The sequence below is a fragment of the Glycine max genome, chromosome 7 (genome assembly GCF_000004515.6).
Source record: "Glycine max cultivar Williams 82 chromosome 7, Glycine_max_v4.0, whole genome shotgun sequence".
NCBI classification, from domain to species: Eukaryota; Viridiplantae; Streptophyta; class Magnoliopsida; order Fabales; family Fabaceae; genus Glycine; species Glycine max.
In genome coordinates this window covers 39781889-39800984 of record NC_038243.2, presented here as the reverse complement: position 1 = coordinate 39800984, position 19096 = coordinate 39781889, and the positions used below count along the sequence as shown (strand labels likewise).

Genomic DNA, 19096 nt, shown 5'->3' with positions numbered 1-19096 from the left:
GGTGACTAAGAGTTGTAGTGACCGAATTTAGGGATTTAGCGACCGAATATTTCGGTCGCTAAATCATGTTTTTTTTGTAGTTAGCAAAGACATTTTTTTACTGACTAAAGTAATAAACTCAATAAACCTAACTTAATTTTTTTTACAAATTAGGGTATGTTTATTTTGATGTTAGAATTCATTAAACATCCGTTGAGTTCAATCTAGTTAGGACTATACTTCTTCGTTGACATGCTTTGAAAGTCATGAAATCAATAAACTGAACACACTTAATTTCAAATTTTCAATAAGTTCACTCACATAAATGAACTAAACTTAATGAACAACTATTTTTCTCATAAGAAGTTCAATGGCGCAACGGTCCATCGTCCGATTCGATCAACCCCTTCTATTGTTCCAGATATTCATTCCAACTGTCCATGTGGTGCTTCTCTTTCTCTTTCTTTTTATCGATCTCCACAGCGCGCTCTGCTTATTCAAATTCCTTCTTTGTGCTTCACCTCTGTTGTGCTTGGCAGAACCAGGTCAACCGACACGGCAAGGCACGACACTATAGTTGAGGTCCGAAGGGAGTTCGATTTTTTGGCCGACAACACTAAGTGGCGATGAGACGGGCTCCAGTGACTGCCATGGCAGCGGGTGACTGGAACATGAAAAACATGCATATGAGGAAGTTAAAGGTGAATGAGATATTGCTTCTGAAATGACAAATATAATATATTATTGGATAAGATTTATGATTGAAGATAATATAAAACTGTTTAATATTGACATTAAACTTGTTTAATGTAATACATATAATATAATATTTAAAAATGACTGATATTTATTTTTATTTAATAATAAAATTTAATATTTAAAAATGTTTTAAAATAAAATTTTAAATTTTATTAAAATTGAATTATTTCATTCAAATAAAATGAAAGAAATTTAAATCAATGTAATTAAAATATTATGTATTTGAATTTCTTAAAAAATTTCAAATCCTTCGTCCAAACACGAGGTTATAATTAATTGTTCAATCCAAAATTCTGATGTACATTAAAAATAGGTGAAATAATTCAACATAGACCAATTCAAGAAAGTTTAAGGGTGTACATTAAAAATAGGTGAAATAATTCAACATACACCAATTCAAGAAAGTTTAAGGGTAAATATGAATGACCTTGTTAGGCACCAATTACTTTATGAGAAAGCAACATATTTGATAATACACTCTTATAATTTAATAAGCTAATTTTATTAAGTTTAAATAACCATTAAGATAAGTAATTAAGTATCATATTAAAAGGCTAATTTGTATGTGAGGTTTACTAACTTCATTTTTAAATACTAGTTAGTTAGAGGCTTAAATAAATTTGCCATATGTAAAATTATTTGAATCTAATTTGTTATATACTCAATAAATAAGACATTAGTCTGAATTAGGCTTAATCCTTCCCAGTCAACTTCAACCTTATGAATGAAAAATAAAAACACATAATTAAAGAATATGTATTAAGTGGCGAATCAATTTTTTTAACAAAAATTAATTATTAACTGATGTGGTGGCAAATATTCCAGTTGATATAATAATAACCCAAACAAAACCCATTTTGTTTCATACTCAATTAAATTATTTAATTAAATAAATAAGTTCATTAAGCTCAATTATTTAAATACGGTAAATACAAAATAATTAAAATTACATAAACTCACAATTCATGAAAATACTTGCTTATATGATCTTTCAATCATAATCTATAGTAGTAAAAAAAGTAATGATTTTTTTATTTATTGAAATCTATATTTTTAATTCTACGTATTACAATTTAAGTGCATATGCCTATTTGAATAATTATTAGATGCTCAATTGATAAAAAAGTATTTTAATAAAAAGTTATTGAAACAAAGACATTTTTTTACAGTCTCATTGTAAAAAAAAATGATAGTTTTTTTTTTACAAACTAAAGTAATAAACTCAATAAACCTAAAGTTTTTTTTACAAATTAGGGTATGCTTATTTTGATGTTAGAATCCACTAAACATCCGTTGAGTTCAATCTAGTTAGGACCATACCTTGACATGCTTTGAAAGTCAATAAACCAAACACACTTAATTTTAAACTTTCAATAAGTTCTCACATAAATGAACTAAACTTAATATTTTTTACAAGCTAAACCTAAACTTACAACTCGCTTACACCTCATTTTGTGTATGTTTGAATTAAAATTTACAATTCTTGCTTCTTCAAAACCTTGTTTTCAAACAAAATTTTACTCACACATACTTTGGAAAACTTTCCAAACATGATTCCAAACTGAATTTGCTCTTAAATATACTTTCGAACCCTCCCACCAAAAATCCAAGCACTACACCCGCATTACTATGATTATAGTTTGTGAAACACTATGTGACGCACCTAAATGCTACTTTCTTCGGGCAATCAAGGCTTTTTGGAAGATTTTAGTCTGATGGAGACTTCTCCTAAGATAGAGAAGGACTAAAAGGGGAGAGGATTATTTGTGTTTGTCGACTATTTAGAGATAATTTATAGATCTAACACGAGCGAGAATTCTCATTTATGAGTGAGAGAAATAAATCTTCATGAATTTAAAGTCTATCTAAGATGAGTCCAAATCCTTGATGCATCAGATCAGAGACATTCACTTTTTTGGTGTTAGATTTCTTACCAAAAGATTGAACAGGAAAGTTAACAAATTAGTCGAACATCATGGGGAATGTTAGCATAGACCCCATATTTCTGTTTGATATTTATTTGTAATGTCCTGACTTATTTAGCCTAGTGCGACTCAACTACATAAATTCAAAGCATGAAAAACCATGCAACAAGAGCCAGTCACACAAGGCAAATATTCGAGCAACCACAGACAAAAATCTCGTCATTATATCAAAGTATAACTTTTGTAACAATAACAGCACATCTAATATTCCACAAGTTCCATGAACACGGGCCAAGCATTCATTTTATAACAAGATAATGTAATTAAATAGAGCAAATCTTTTCCCTAGAAAAAGAAACTAAGCACTGAACCTCTTCTGGTAGCTCAACGGTAGCTACTTAAAGGGTCAGCTGTTTTCCCAGATCTAGCATCAGTCCATGCTTTTGCAATGGTTTTCTTCATCTCTTCGTCCCCATCCTCATACATGTTCTGCAATATTACAGGCATAGTAAAAGTCAAATTGAATGTTCCAAAGGGTACATGGTACATGCATAAAATTAAAACACGGTAGCTTCATCCAATTAAAGAAATCAAAGAATCTGACCCTCATCATGTCCATGATTCCTGCCATTGGGTCTTTCTCCTTATCCAGATTTGGCTTTAGCTGTAACATCAACACAAAAATTACTACTTAATCACATTGATTAACCGGGGAAAAGGATGTCATTTAAATCTTAGCACCACACTACCTTGTCTTCTTTGAAGTGCAAATCTAGCCAGTTTCCTTTGGAAGCCTTCACCAACGTGATGATTGCCCTTTTAGGCTTGACCACAACCTTACATTTCTCTGGTACTATCTCCTTATGCAATTTTGATATTGCACATCGGTAGTTCTTCCCTTGAACATCATGGAACTTAACATCAAATGACATTGACTTAAACTCAGATTCAACCTTGTCTTCATCAATTCCCTCCATTAACACATATATCTGTCAAAGAACAAATAAAAGAAGCATAGTCATCAGGAGAAATTTGATACTCTTGACCAAGAATGTAACTGTTAATTTACCGTGTGTTTGGGTGTACGTTATTAATGTGTAAAATCAAGTCAGTTTTATAAAAAGACACAGAAGCTGTGGGTCCTTCCCTCTTATCTGACACATGTAAAAGGGGAAAAGACGTGTATCCAGACATACTATTAAGCTATTCTTATAGACTAAAACGGAATGACAATAACTATCATTGTTTACACTGCTTAAAATAAAATGAAACTTGATAAACATAATGCATCCAATTTTGTTCAACACCTCTATTCTACTTCCTCTAATTTTCGGAAATCAACTTATAATTTACTTATCTCCTAATATATTTTACATTCCTTTCACTTCTCAAACAATAAAAATAAAATCTTGTTATATTCCATGGCAAAATTCCAATGGGTATGGTAATTTTATTACGTTCAACTACTCAATTTTACTGCATTCCACTTGTCTCAAACAAAGCCACAAGCGAAACTCTATCCTACCGTCACTGAACACCCCCAGGCCCCAAATGATGTCATATATACGAAAATAGCTCATTCTATAAGTGATCAATTACATCATCTTGACAACAGTTCAACTTGTGGTTAATTGTAAGTAAATAAACGAGCAATTGAGTTTGATAATCAGTCAATGGGAAATGCATCTCTATACATAAACAAGAAATTATTAGAAAATCTTGGATCACCACGTATCTATGATTCTTATGAAATCAAGATTTTCACTTTATGAGAAAGAATTAACACACCTCAACTACGTGTCGTGTAGGTTTAATTAAGGACCCAAGGTTATCAATGGCGGATGGCAGAAGGCCAAAATTCAACCATAGAAACACGCCATTTTGGCTTATGGCACGGCGATAACAAGTCATTTAACAACATTGTTAAGACCATGGTAGTCTCATACCATGTAATGATTTCTCATCAACCAGGACACAAGGTTGCAATCAAATCATTACACAAAACATCACGCAAGCTTATTGGTTAAAATCGAACAACCAAAATTTGAACACTGTTATTAGAAAAAATACAATTCAGTTGATTAATATTCAGATGTATACATCTAAACCATGATGACAAGTATCTCCGCAAATTATAAGACTATTTACCTTAACTTTGTCGCTATCCTGATCCCAACTGAACGAAGCGAGTGCGGCATAATTCAGTGCAACTGAAGGCGCCACCTTAGTTCCGGTCGTAATCGGCGCCGGAATCTGCGAAGCCTGCGCAGAAGGCTCCTCTGATGACGATAACTGCAAAATCATCCCAGATTTTTTCACACGAAGGAATCACAGAGCAATAAACGGAAATAATTAGCAAAAATGCGAAGAAATTTGTTATTTGCTATAAATGAGAACGAACCTTTTCGAGGATGCGAATTTCGGAGGAGAGTAGAGAGAGAGTTCGAGGTCTTTTGACGATGCTGTGGAGGTGGCGAAGCTCCTCCAAATCCAATGCCAAGTCTTGCGGCATTTTTTCACTCTTCACAGTATCAGAAATTGAAATCACAACTTCAGATAATAATAACTATTCTTACAAGTTTTGTTTTATATTGCGGTTTGGAAAATGCTAGAATACTAGGAAAAACATTTGTATTAGGGGCAATTTGGGGTTGTCAAAATTTTCTTTATTAGGGTTTTTACTTTCCCACTTAGCACGGAAGATTCTAGAGAGAACTAGGATCCTGCCAATTCCGAAATATCTACGCTGGGCCTCGTTTTACATTGGGCTTGGTTCCTAGTATTGAAAAATTCACAAATTTAAGTTACTGTATCCATAAAAAAAGAAAAAAAATAAGTATTTACTTTTGAAGAAAAAAAAAAAAAAAATATATATATATATATATATATATATATATATATATATATATATATATATATATATATTAGTAGGACTACTTGAATGGCAGATTCTAAATTTTGCATAGATTTTCATTTTAAAGGAATCGAATAATCGATTCTCAGTATATGAAGCTTATTTTTAGAAAATTTAAATCCAGAAAATTAAAGTAATACTAATAATTACGTAACAATATTTAGTAATTCCTTTAACTGATAATAACTATTAAACTTACGGCCGGGTTAAAGTGCGTTGTTATCCTACACTTGACAAGACCAACGTAAAAACTGCAACAAGAAGATGTTGGCAAATAGGGTATTACAGAAGAGGGATGCAAGTAGGGTTCTTTTTTTATTCAATAACTTCTTCGTAGCACAAAAAATAAGGTAAGGAGGTTGAAGGAGGATCTTTGGAGTCTATGGTGGATATTCAGGTGGGTGTCACCAGTCTGTATAAGGAGAAGCGCGCTTTTGAAATTAACCTGTGGGGGCAGTTGGGGTGTGTCTAGAGATTTGATGATGGATGTGGATGATGATGGTCAGCTTGATCACATTACTAAAAATGTGTTAATTAAGGTTTAAAGAATTTTGATGGACCAGTGGTTCCTATTTCTTATGAGGAACTTCTTAGCTGGTATATCCCATGAAAGAATACTTTGGTTGTTAATGTTTTAGGGAAGAAGGTTGATTTTAGAATCTTGAAGGAGAAACTCCAAAGAAGTTGAACTTAGAATGGCAAGATTCAAATCATTGATTTGCATGACAATTACTATTATCAAGTGGGGTTTAGCAGTGAGGAGGATTACAAGTTTGCATTGTTTGAAGGGCCATGGATGGTGGTTAATCATTATCTTATAGTGCAACGTTGGAAGTCTTTTCTTGATGCATGCTAAAGAGTCGCGTAAAATTTCACTTTGGATCCAAATTAAGTGTCTTCCTATTGAATTTTATAATGATGTCTTCATGGTGAGGACGTATGTATGATACTATAGCTATGCAAATTCCTTTAAGTTTGATCACTTACCATCTAGATCACTCTCAAGAAAATTTGTATGTATATGTGTTTTGTTTAGGATTTTAATTATATTTTTAGTTTTTAAACTTTTTTAAGTTTTTAATTTTAGTCCTCAAATAAAAAAATAATTTGTCTTAGTTCTTGAAATTTTTGTTCGTTAATGTTTTTAATCATTCTGTCAAAACTCGCCATTAAGTTATAAAGTGATGGTAATTTTGTTTAATGGTGACTCATTTTATGGCGGTTAAAATTCATCAAAAATTTATTTAAAATGATTTAAACATTTTTTGGGATTGTTTAGTCGGCAGAAGTTCCTTTGCCTTTCCAAAATCTTTTTTACCTGTAATGAATTTCACATCTGAAAAGAACACTAAACCTATGTTCCTAAATCCTCATCCAAACACAAAGTAGCATCCTCATCAACGAGCTCCCCAACCCTCAATTCTAAAAATTATTGTTTCTCTCAACCTCGTCCCTTTCTTTTTTACTTCCCTCAATTCTAAGACAAGTTAATTTTTTGTTCAAAGACTAAAAGTGAAAACTCACAAAATTTTAGAGACATAAAACATAGTTAATCTTTTTTTATCGGCTAATGTTAATTAATTGTTAATGTGTTAATTTTTGTTAGTAAGAGGGATTGAATCTGCAACTCCCCCCCCCCTCCCCCCTTTCTTTCTTAACCACCTAACCAACTTTATATCTTCGTATGTATGTGTTGAATTGGATTTAGAGAAACCATTGCAAACTCATTATGGTTTTAGGTTTTTCACTAAACCTTGAATATGAAGGCCTACATGTTATTTGCTCTAGATATGGTCGACTTGGGCACAAGAAGGAGAAATGAATGGAATGTTTAGGTGGCATAGGTAGGCATGGTAATTCTCCCCGCAACTCGGGGATCCCCGCGGGGATTGCCCCATTCGGGGCCTTGCGGTCGGGAAAAAATTCCTCGCGGGGACGGAGATGGGGATGAAAAACCCCCTGCAGCTAATTAGGGAACGAGGACTATGCTCTTCGCCCCGCAGGGTCCTCGTATCCCCGCGTATATAAAATTTTACTTATATACCCTCATAACTTATAATATGTATAACATAAATATAAGGGTTAATATAGTATTTTACTTGTAAAAAAAGTACAAAATAAAATTATCATATATATATAAGTAATATCTTAATTGGATTTATACTTGGAGGAGCCTCTATAAAATTATCATATATATAAGTAGTATCTGAATTGGAGTTTTGACTTTTTAAAATATGTTCAAGAAACTTCTTCTGGTGATTGTGTTAAATCTGAATTGGATTTATACTTGGAGGAGCCTGTATTGTTTAATCAATCAAATATTAGTAACTTTGACATTTTGGGATATTGGAAAAATATTGGAGTCATGTATCCTACTTTGCAAAGGATTGCTAAAGACTTTCTAGCTATTCCTATCTCAATGGTTGCTTCAAAGTCTACAATTAAAATTGGTGGACAGTTTTTGACTCCACATCGTAGCAAATCAAATGAAGACACTGTTGAGGCATTGATGTGCTCTCAAGATTGGTTGCGTAATGAGATTGAAGGTAATAAATTTAATTTTACTTGTAAATTTTTCTTCTAAGCAATTAATTTATTTTAATGATTGTATAATTATGTCATTAGGTTCCTTAAAATCAAAGATGGAATTTTGCTTAATAGTTGACGATGCAGACACAACAACGCCAACGGTATGAAAATTTTATTATATTAATTCATGACTTTTTTATATTTTCTAAACACATATTTACATGTTTCATTGTGTAGGTTTGATGTTGAAGATGTTTCATTACACTTGGATTAAAGTATGAAGACTTGATTCAATATGATGATATTATTTATTGTATGAAGACGTGTAATGTTATGCTAGTTTTATTATTTTTATTGTGTAATATTGTAACATTAATGTGTACTTGAATATTTCTTGGATGTTTTTTTATGCTTTTGTGATTTTATTACTATTATTATTGATTTATTTTTGTATTTTTACTCATGTTTTAAACTTAGAATTAAATCTTAAATTTATTATTGTTGAAAAATTAAGATAAAACAAAAAAATTGTATTTTTTTTTTATAATTTTTGACATTTTTTAATGTAAAACGAGGTCCCGTGGGAAGCTGAGAAACGGAGACAGAACAAAAAATACCTCCACCATGGGGAGTGGGGACGGGATGGGAAACATGGTAAGGTTTGGGGACGGGGAGGGGGTGGGTGCCATGCCTAGGCATAGGGAATGTGCAAGAGGTGAAGCAAGTTGAGAATAGTGAAAAAATGATGATTGAATTGGAAACTTTGATGAATGTAGTTAGGGCTAACATAAGCCCTACAAATCAAAACGAGATTTCAATTTAGAAAATCAATCAATCCGCAAAAGGTGATGATAGTTATGCTCCATGCATGAAAGCATGTCATAATGTCAAGAAAAAGGGTAATGACAAATATATTATAGAACATATCGTATTGGATGCTAGAAAGAAGATTTCAAAGATTGTGGTCACAAATGGTGATAAAAGGACAAGATTTGGGGTTTTAATCAAGAAACTAATTTGACCCATTTCTCGGAGCCAATTTCAAGGAGAGTAATCTTTCAAAAGATTCCACTTAAAGAGGATAATTCTGATATTTTCTTAACAACCAAAATATATTATATTATATTAAATATGGTATCAAAATTACCTTAAATAGATTACATCAAGAGTCATACAATCTCCCCGTCAAATTAAGAAAATGGAGGTTACCATTTATTTACCAACTAACATAAATAGGTAATAACCTCCGCCCCCAAAGTAGGATACTACCCACTAACACCTCCAGTATATCAAATAATAAATTTTATATAACTCCCCAGAAGCATTAAAATGGTTGACTCTAATTGACCAAGACCACATTAAATACCAACAACAATCTCATTCCATTTGAAATTCCCACTGCAGTAGAACATCTCTGCACAACACCACATGACTCATCATCGAACATCATATAACACACACACTTCCACTTTGCTTCTCACGGCCCCGAATCACTTCCCTACAACAAATATTCGCCACCACCTCATGAGGGTGTTTAGTTGACAATACAAAGACAATCTCCTGGATTAGATATCCACTGCCTGATGTGTTTGGACGGGGGATTTAAAGATTTCTAGAAAATTCAATACACATTATTTTGATTGTTTTGATCTAAATTTTTTTCCTTTTGTAAATATTTTGTTTGGATGAGACAATTTAATTTCTTGTATTTTAATTTTCTTGTTTGGACAAAGTAATTCAATTTCAATGAAATTTAAATTTTCATTTTTAAATATTTATTTAAAAATTAAAATTTCAATATTGAATGAAAATAAACATAAGTCATTTTTTAAATAGTTAAATATTCAAAATAAATTTAATGTTATACAATATATAATAATAATTTTTTTAATATTTAATAATTAAATAATCAAAATAATTTTAATGCTAAACAATTTTGAATCTTATACAATATTCTTGAAGTAACACACAAAAAAAATTGGATTAAACAATATTACAAAATTAAAAGATGAATGATATGTAATTCGTTATTCTTGTTAAAAAAATTAATTACCTAGTCTCGCAATAATTTTAAAAAACATATTAAAATTAAATAATTATATAATTTAAGGACAATTATCTCATACAAAATTCAAATGATATTAATTTCATTGTTCGTAAGGGTTGAAAATTTAAATTGCTAATAATGCACCAACCCATAAACATGAATAAATACAAGCATTGCAAGGTCCTAATTAATCAAGTTCCAAACAAAGATTTTAAACAAGAATTACAAGGTCCAAATTAAGATCAACTAATTGAGTACATAACAATCCTAATAACTAAAAGAAATTAAAAAACAATGTTCTTCATTCCTTAATCTTCATTCATCATCAAGGGTAAAGGTCGAGGAGCCTGAATAATTAACATCCAATGTTGCCATTGAAAGAAGAAGAAACAAGATAATATAAGTCACAATAGGGAAGACTAATAACTATAGTGAAAATATGACTTCAACTAGGCATAAAAAAGGTTACTCACCAAGTTTCATTCTACAAGATGTGTTAAAACATAATCTGCCTTTTTGTGAATGGGAAGGGCTTTCATAATAGCTAACTGTTTTTGATAGTCAACTAACTATTTAATAGATTTAACCCATTGTTGTCTATTAAGATTTGGTATGAAAGCGATCTCACGTAACACTCTTTGAATATCTTCATCATCAACTTTACAATTCATTTTTTCTACCATTCGGTTAAAAGAGTTTGGCCATTTTATCCAAAGAAGCTGTTATTCCTTTTTTTTTCTCTCATCTTTATCTTATGAGAATGTGTGCCCGAAGGAGTTGAACCTTGTTTTTTTTTTCTTTTGTATTAGAGCTTGGTTCTTCTAAGTCTATGGTAGCAGTAGCACCTAACCCCATGAATTCCATTTCATTTGTTTCTCTACCCAGCATCCATGGCAGTTTCAGCCCCATGACCAGTGGCTCTATCTTTAGCACACAAATCCACTATATCATCCCAGTTGTGAAGCACCTTGAATTGGAACGGTTTAGCCGATTTATGCGACGGAAAAAAAAGAAAAAGTCAAATCCAATCTACTTTGAATAACAAATAGCAACATATTAAAGAATACTTACAGTACAATATTCATTCCAAACATTTTCATTCTCAACTGTGATCATGTGTTTAGTGTCATCCCAATCAAAATCCACTCTGGCCAAGGATGTCACTTATAATACCATACCACGATCTCCATAATTTGATACGGTTTTTGACATTATGTGATGTGACATTGAAGCTTGTAGACAACATTGCGGTTGCAGCATTCAATGCTGACCTTTTCCACCTCTGTCACCCTTGTTGCCCAAATTCCTTTGATCTCTAAGTACATCAACCAATACACGTTCCATCTCCAAATTCCATGTAAAATAACTTCTTGTTTCTCATTATTTTTTCCTAAAACTTTTCTTTTGCCCGTCATCTTTTCATTAGATGACTCCATTGAAGTTAATGTCACTTATTTAACCTGCACATAACAAATATTAGATACAACCTACTTTATTCATTTGACTAGTCCACTGCACAATCATAGAAAATATTTCAAGCAAAGTTTTTATGCAATAGCAAAGTACATAAAAGTTTATCTTCAATAGCAAAGTACAATAGTGACAAAGCACACAAAGTTTGTCTGCAATAACAAATTACATTTAAAAAGGAACTATACCTAAGCAAAGTTTCTTCTAACTTGATAGTTAGCAAACATATTCATAACTAATGTATTTCGAAATCTTGTCCATTCTTCAGTAGCTTGAATAGTTGTGATATCATCTATGACATTATTTTGAACTCCTTCCCTTGATTGATGGACTAACTCTTCATCAACAACAGATAAGAATTCTAAGTCTTGAATTTCTAAAAGTTGATCAATTTGTTGTTCGTTTCTTATGAAATTGTGTAACACAAAACAAGCATGGATAATTCTTATTTGTGTCTTTATATCAAAAAATGAAGGAGTTCTTAATATACTCCATCTTTTTTTCAAGATCCCAAATGACCTTTCTATTGCATTTCGGGCACTTGCATGACGGAGATTAAATAACTCATTGTAACTTTGAGGGGTGTTTCCAATCCACTCATTGAGATGATATCTAGTCCCTCGATATGGTGCTAAAAATCCCGGACCATTAGTATATCCTGCATCCACAAGAAAGTACTTATCTACAATGTTTAAAATAACAAACATAGGCTTAAACTAGAACCAAAAAAAGAAAAAAATTATTTCCAAGAAATATTACCAGTTGGAATTTCAAGTTTGTTTTGACAATATAATGCATCTCGTAATACTCGAGAATCTCCTACAGACCCTTCCCACCCAGGTAACACATAAATAAACCTTAAATATGGCCCACAAGCAGCTAACACATTTGTAGAGACATCACCCTTTTGCTCACTTTCATTACCGCTCTCAAGACATCATTGAATTGCCTACTTATGGTTTCTTTAGATCTACAATAACTAAATTGTACTACCCTATACTTTAGGTTGTGAGCAAGGATATGTAAAAACATTGCTACTGCTTCAGTTGTTGGAACATTTCTTGTTCTTACTAATCCACCATTTTCTTGTAAAATTCTACAAAGGTTAAAAAATGCATTTTTACTAAGCCTCAATTGTTCAATGTAATCTTTATTTGTCCCTCTATAAAGACGATTAAGGAAGCTGTGACGTTCTAGTTCCCAATTACGGGTTGGTTCCTTAACAAAATAGTTATTATGATACCATGTCACTACACCAATGATCATATGAACAACACAAGCAGCAGCTAATAAGATTATCTTCTTATACTTTTTTCTTTTACGTTTTCCTGAAGTAATTGCAGTGTCAACTATGCTAGGATCCATTTCTTCTCAATCCAAACTGCATGATAATGATATAAGATAATATTTTGAGATTTAAAACAAATATGTAGGTAAAAGATGTAAATAAGCTCTAAATTTTAATGCCCATATTTTTCTACATTAGGCTGTCACAAGCAAGAGCCTAGAGGTTAACTTTAGCAGAATATAAATTGGATGACAAGAAATGTCTCTTAACTATATATACACAACAAAAAAAGAAGTCAAAAAAGAAGTTTTTTTTTTCTTTTTGGGTTTGATTAGACCCCTGTAATAAAAAATTAAACTCGAGACATAGGGAGCTTAAGAAATTCAAGTTTAATTCCACTCATATTAATGATTTGTGGCTTTTCCATATGGAAGCATCAACCAACTTGTTACAGATTTGTGGCTGATAGATAATAGATGTATCACATACAAGTTTCATTCATAAAAATCGGATACTAGCAGGGTTTCCTATCTTGTACGTATAAATCATTGTTGCTACTTGCTAGTCCCTTTGATCCAACCAATACACTTTAGGCAATTGCAAAGGGGATGTGATTGATAAGGTATATATGATTGCACAGGTTTTAGATATACTACTTTTAAGATTTGTTAAAATTATCTGTTAGAATTAGAAGTGTGCAATTAAAGTACTGATTAATTAATTCTATAATGAAGTGCTTTAGATTCAGCATATATAAAAAATTATAAAAAAATACTTATTGTACACTTACTGTTAGTGTATTATGTTTCATATGCCAATTATGTAATTACTATTATTTATAATCACTTCAAGTCCCCTAATATCTTTAGTTCACTTGTTATTGTACACTTACTGTTCTACATTTAGAGTGTTTTACCGTTATACATTTTGGTTCAAAGCATTATTTTAATCACTTTTATTTATTTCTACTTCACTAAGAAAGTCATTTCTTATTTACCTCTTTTAATAGTACTCAATTGGTTTCTATAATCTGCCATTCACTTTTCCTTTCAAAGTGTCATAATAATTAACTTTTAATAGGTGTTCAATTACTTCTAACCGAGACTAGGAAAGAAGATCATGTAATTTTAGGTTTTAATTAAGAATTCTCATAGAATCCCATAGCCTGAATCTGCTCTTGTCCATTTATCAGAATTTCTTTCCAAAAATAGGCATTGATACTAATTCATTTGCATAGCACTAAATGCCATCTCTCTCAATAGTTCCAAATGACCAACATAAAACATCATATTGCAGTGATCATAGTTTACTATCAGTTTACTCAGCAAAAAAAAAAAGTTTACTATCAGTTCAATGAAACAAGGAACAATGATTCAGCAATTAAGTAAGCAAGAGCAATTTAAAAATATATTCTAACCTATAGAAGATTATAGAGTTCTTAATTGCTTACTTTCACCATGATAATTCACTTCAGTATACAATGACCAAAGTCACCCATCAAAGGCTACAAGAGGTACAATTGAAAAGGAGAAGACGAAATATGGGTAGGTGGCTATAAATTTGTTCAATTTGTAATTTTGTAGGTATTAAAATACAGATGATGACAGAGCGAAAAGGTAGAGAAAATCTCCAAAGTGCTACAAAGGAGGCTGCAAGAAGATTACATAGTTCTTGCTTACTCTCACCATGATGATTATACATGTTGTGTAAAACCCAAACTAGATCACCCAAAAAAGGCTGCAAGAAGTACTGTTGAAAAGGAGAAGACAACTTATGGAAAGAGTGAAAGACTGCAAGCAAGTGGCTAAAAATTTGTTCAATTTCAACTTTTTTGCCTTAAAATACAGATTGTGAGAGAAAGAAAAGGTAGAGAAAATTTTCAATGAGCTAGGTTTGGTTTTTTTTATTTATTAGGAAAGCAAGTTAGGATGAATCCTTATGAAGCCAAGCTCAACTTAGACCAACTCATTTCCACCCCTACTACTAGTGTGTTTGGAAACCTGCTGGTGTTGCTATGTAAGAAATTACGTTTGAAATATGGAAGCTATAACTATTAGCTTATTGTGAGAAAATAAGATCTGCATGTGTGAACAAGAACCTAATTTACATTTCACTGAACGCATTATCATTAGGATGAGAATCAAGACTCAGTTAGTAGAGGAGCTCACAAAAACTTGAGACATGCCAAATGTGCCCGTATAATGGTCATTAGAATGCTAGGTACACACGCATATGATGAAAACATATAATTTGGACCAATTGGCAGCAAACACACTATGCTTACAAACAATTCACAAAACCTTCTTCTGCTCCTAAGTCAGAGAACCGTTTGGGAAGAAGGCACATCAATCCCTATTCACATTTTCAATCCCCCAATAAGACAATTGTGACATAAAATAGCTCAACAAATAATAACTCCCAGTTTAATAAACACAAACCCCTTCATTGACAAAAAACAAACAACAAAAAAAAAAGCAGCTACACTACAAAGGGTGATGAACCCTAAATGAGACATTGAAGGAAAAAAATCATAATACAATTAAAAGAAGACTCACCAGAGAGTGATGAACAAAGTGTGGAGGACAAAACCCTAGAGAATAGAACAGAGCATGTGAGGGAGAACGAGAATGAGCCTCTGCGAGAGAGAAGAACTCATCGTGGAGAGAGCAAACTGAGTGAGGGAGAACGAGAGTAGAAGGGAGAACGAGAGTCACACGAGAGAAAGGGTCGCTGGAGAGAAAGTGAGGTCCGTGAAAGAGGAGAAATGAGGTCAATGAGAGAGAAGAGTCGCTGGAGACATGAGAGAGAATTTCAAATTCTCTTTATTTATGTGTAATTTTAATTCTCACCTTTTGAAGTGATCAAAATTATTTTCCAAAATGACGTGAATTCAAATTCTCTCAAAATGCTTTATCCAAACAGCTTAACAAATTACACAGTAATTTAAATTCATTAAATAATTGATATGCTCCGTTAAATTACAGTATCCAAACGCACGGTAAAGGAGTAATGAAATTTCTTCAAATTCCTAAACAATCATCCCCAAGCCGATATAATAATACTCTACAGCAGAACCTGCTTATCAAAGACATTTCTAGAGTGCAAACACGTACTTCTATAATTACAAGTGCACCACATCATTGCACACCAAACCAAAACCATCTGTCAATTTCCTCTTTCCTGATCATTCTGGATGGCACTTGTTGAAAATGGCCACATATATCGTTGGAAAGCACCAAATAAGAGTCCAACCAGAAATATCATTGATTCCAAATATCATGAACCTTAAGGCAAGACAACAGAACAAGTTCAATGGTCTTAACACTTTCCCCATAGGATAGACAAGAAAGACCATTTAGAGGAATGCTTCTTTTATGAAGGTTATCTCTAGTTGGTAATCTACCAAGCAAAGCTCTCCAAATGGTGTGTGTTACCTAAGGTGGAACCTTGATCTTCCATAGCAGTGACATCAACAGATCTTCATCTCCACCAAATCTCTCCTCAATAATACCCCGAATCGAATAAACATTAAAAATGCAGTATCTAGGAAGTGATCCTAAGTCGTCTCCCAATGAGCAATGGTCAACCAAACGTTCATAACAGATAGTAATAAAATAGTAATGAATTGGGGGAGGGGGTTGTTTGTTTTTGTAAATTAAGTTGCGAGCAAATTCGAATTAAAGAAATAGCAGAATTAGTTGTTTCCCCTTGATTCACAAGCAAGTCTCTTATCTTAGGTTATGAGAATTTATCCCTAATCAGTTCAACCACTTAATCCAACCCTAAATTAAATTACTAAGTGAAAATTAACATAAGGCTGTCATTATGTGATTAAGCAACACATACACCAATTAATCATGAACGAAACTGATCATTAAGCATGAACGTAAATTAAGCGCAAATATAATTAATCAAGCACTAAGCATGCATGGATTAATAGCAACAAATACAGAGTAATTGGTGAAGAGGAAAAACTGATCAGAATTCAATAGTAATAACAAAACCTCAAAGAGAGTTGTGCTTGATCCTCAAGAGAAAACAACGCTGGAGACTTAGCCTTCCATTAATCAGCAGAAAACAAAATTGTAGATTGAAGCAGAAATGAAATTGTAGAAAACGAATTTTATTCTGCATGAACAATGTGCATAAACAATAATAAAAATTGGAATTGCAAAATTCTAAAATTATTCTCCTCTCTCCAAAGACTCTCTAAACTAAAACCCTGGTGCTGTTATAGAGGTTCTCAACCCCAAAGCTTACAAATTTATTTTCAGTCCAAGCCCATAAACGAAATAAAATAAAATCTGGACAAGATAAGATAAGATTGGATGAAATAAAATCTGGACAAAATAAAATCTAGATGAAATAAAATCTGGATAAGAAAAAATTTGATAAAATAAAATTGTCTGTTCTCTTCAAGTCCAAGCCCAATTCCGGATTCAAGCCCAATTGCTTATAATTCTCCTGAAATTAAATTAAAAACACAAAATTAGTCAAGTAGGCCCAAATGATAAAACTGCATAATTAATTTGACAATTAAGGCTAATCAGTAATTAAAATGGTGACAAAAAGGGTTAAGAAATAGGAGAAAATAATGACACATCAAAGACCATTTAGAGGAATGCTTCTTCTATGAGGTTATCTCTAGTTGGTAATCTACAAAGTTCTCCAAATGGTGTGTGTTACCTAAGGTGGAACCTTGATCTTCCATAGCAGTGACATTAACAGATCTTCATCTCCACCAAATCTCTCCTTGATAATACCTTTATATGTTGATCTAACAAAGTATATACCATTAGGCTTAGTTGACCAATTCAATACATCATGTGTCCCCTTAATTAAATTTATCACTCTCAACAAATTCATGAAGTGTTGCTCTTGTAATAATTCCCATTCACCTCATCCATAGAAAATTCCATCTCCAGCTCGCAGCCTCCTAAATCACTACTTCGCCTACACTTTCTCTTTGTTGTAAAGAGTTTAGAAATAGTCATGAAAATAAAGCAGCAAATGATTGCTCACTAATCCAAGTGTCATGCCAAAAACTAGTGTCTTTCAATTCCCATCACCCAATTTCCATGTCAACCTTTTATCAAACCATTTTCCTCCCTCACCTCCACCACACACTTTTTTCAAGTCCATCCACCAAATAGAATTTCTACCTTCAGCCCCTTTTTCTCTAAGACTCCTCCAACCACTAGATTTGGACTCCAATACTAGTACCCACAAACTATCCTTTTGATGAAAAATTCCCCACCTCTATTTTGCAAGTAAAAAATCATTAAACAAAGTAATATCCTTCACCCCAACCCCCTCCCCCCCCCCCCCACATAATTTAAGGCAACAAATCTTACTCCAGCTAAGCCAAGCTATTTTCTTTTTACCCTCCTCACACCCCCAAAGAAAATCTCTTTATTTTTTTTATTACTTTCTTCATAATCCCACTCAGCATTTTGAAAAAAGATAAGTAGAATAACAGAAGGGATGCTTGTATTGAGTTTATCAAACATACCTTTCCCACTAGTGATAAGGTTTCATGCTTCCACCTTGCTTATCTCTTGTCGATTTTCTTCAAGATTGGTAACTAAGTCTCCTCTGCCCTTGGATTTGCTCCCACTGGGATCCTCAAGTATAGAAAAGGAAAATTCATCAACCTGCAATTTAAAATGTTACCAAAATCCTCATAGGTGTTTCTCTCTAACCCCATTGCTCCAAATGAACCTTTTGGTAAAGTTCGTATTAAGTCTTGAAACTATTTCATAACATCTCAACATGCATGCTTTTAATAGTCAACAAATTATTATATGTGGCCTCTCCAATGAACAATGTATCATCATCATATTGCAAAAGATTTACCTCAATGTCATCTCTCCCAATGGGATATTTGTGGAATAATTTTTTTGCAATAGCCTCCCTCATCATACCACTTAAACCCTCTGCAACAATGCTGAAAAGAAATGATTCCATTGGATCCCCTTCTCTCAATCCCATTTGAGGAGTACTTCATATGTGGGACTTCCATTTACCAAGATGAAAATCTGAGTTGAAGCCAACATTGTTTGATCCATCCTAACCATTTCTCCCCAAAACCTAGTTTATGGATAATGTACAATAAGAAGTCCCATGAGACTGAAACATAAGCTTTCTCATAGTCAACTTTAAAAACTAAGCACTTCTTTTCCCTT

At 32.6% G+C, this 19096-nt stretch overlaps 1 protein-coding gene across 1 annotated transcript; it reads right to left on the bottom strand.

The window, feature by feature from the left end:
- Window positions 1-3038: 3038 nt before the first annotated feature.
- On the bottom strand, window positions 3039-5217 carry LOC100500062 (uncharacterized). The gene is given in 5 exon segments (NM_001249362.1): window positions 3039-3152; window positions 3268-3327; window positions 3413-3652; window positions 4812-4955; window positions 5065-5217. Coding segments are annotated over 5 exon segments (660 nt in total). The 5' UTR covers window positions 5176-5217; the 3' UTR covers window positions 3039-3047.
- Window positions 5218-19096: the final 13879 nt, after the last annotated feature.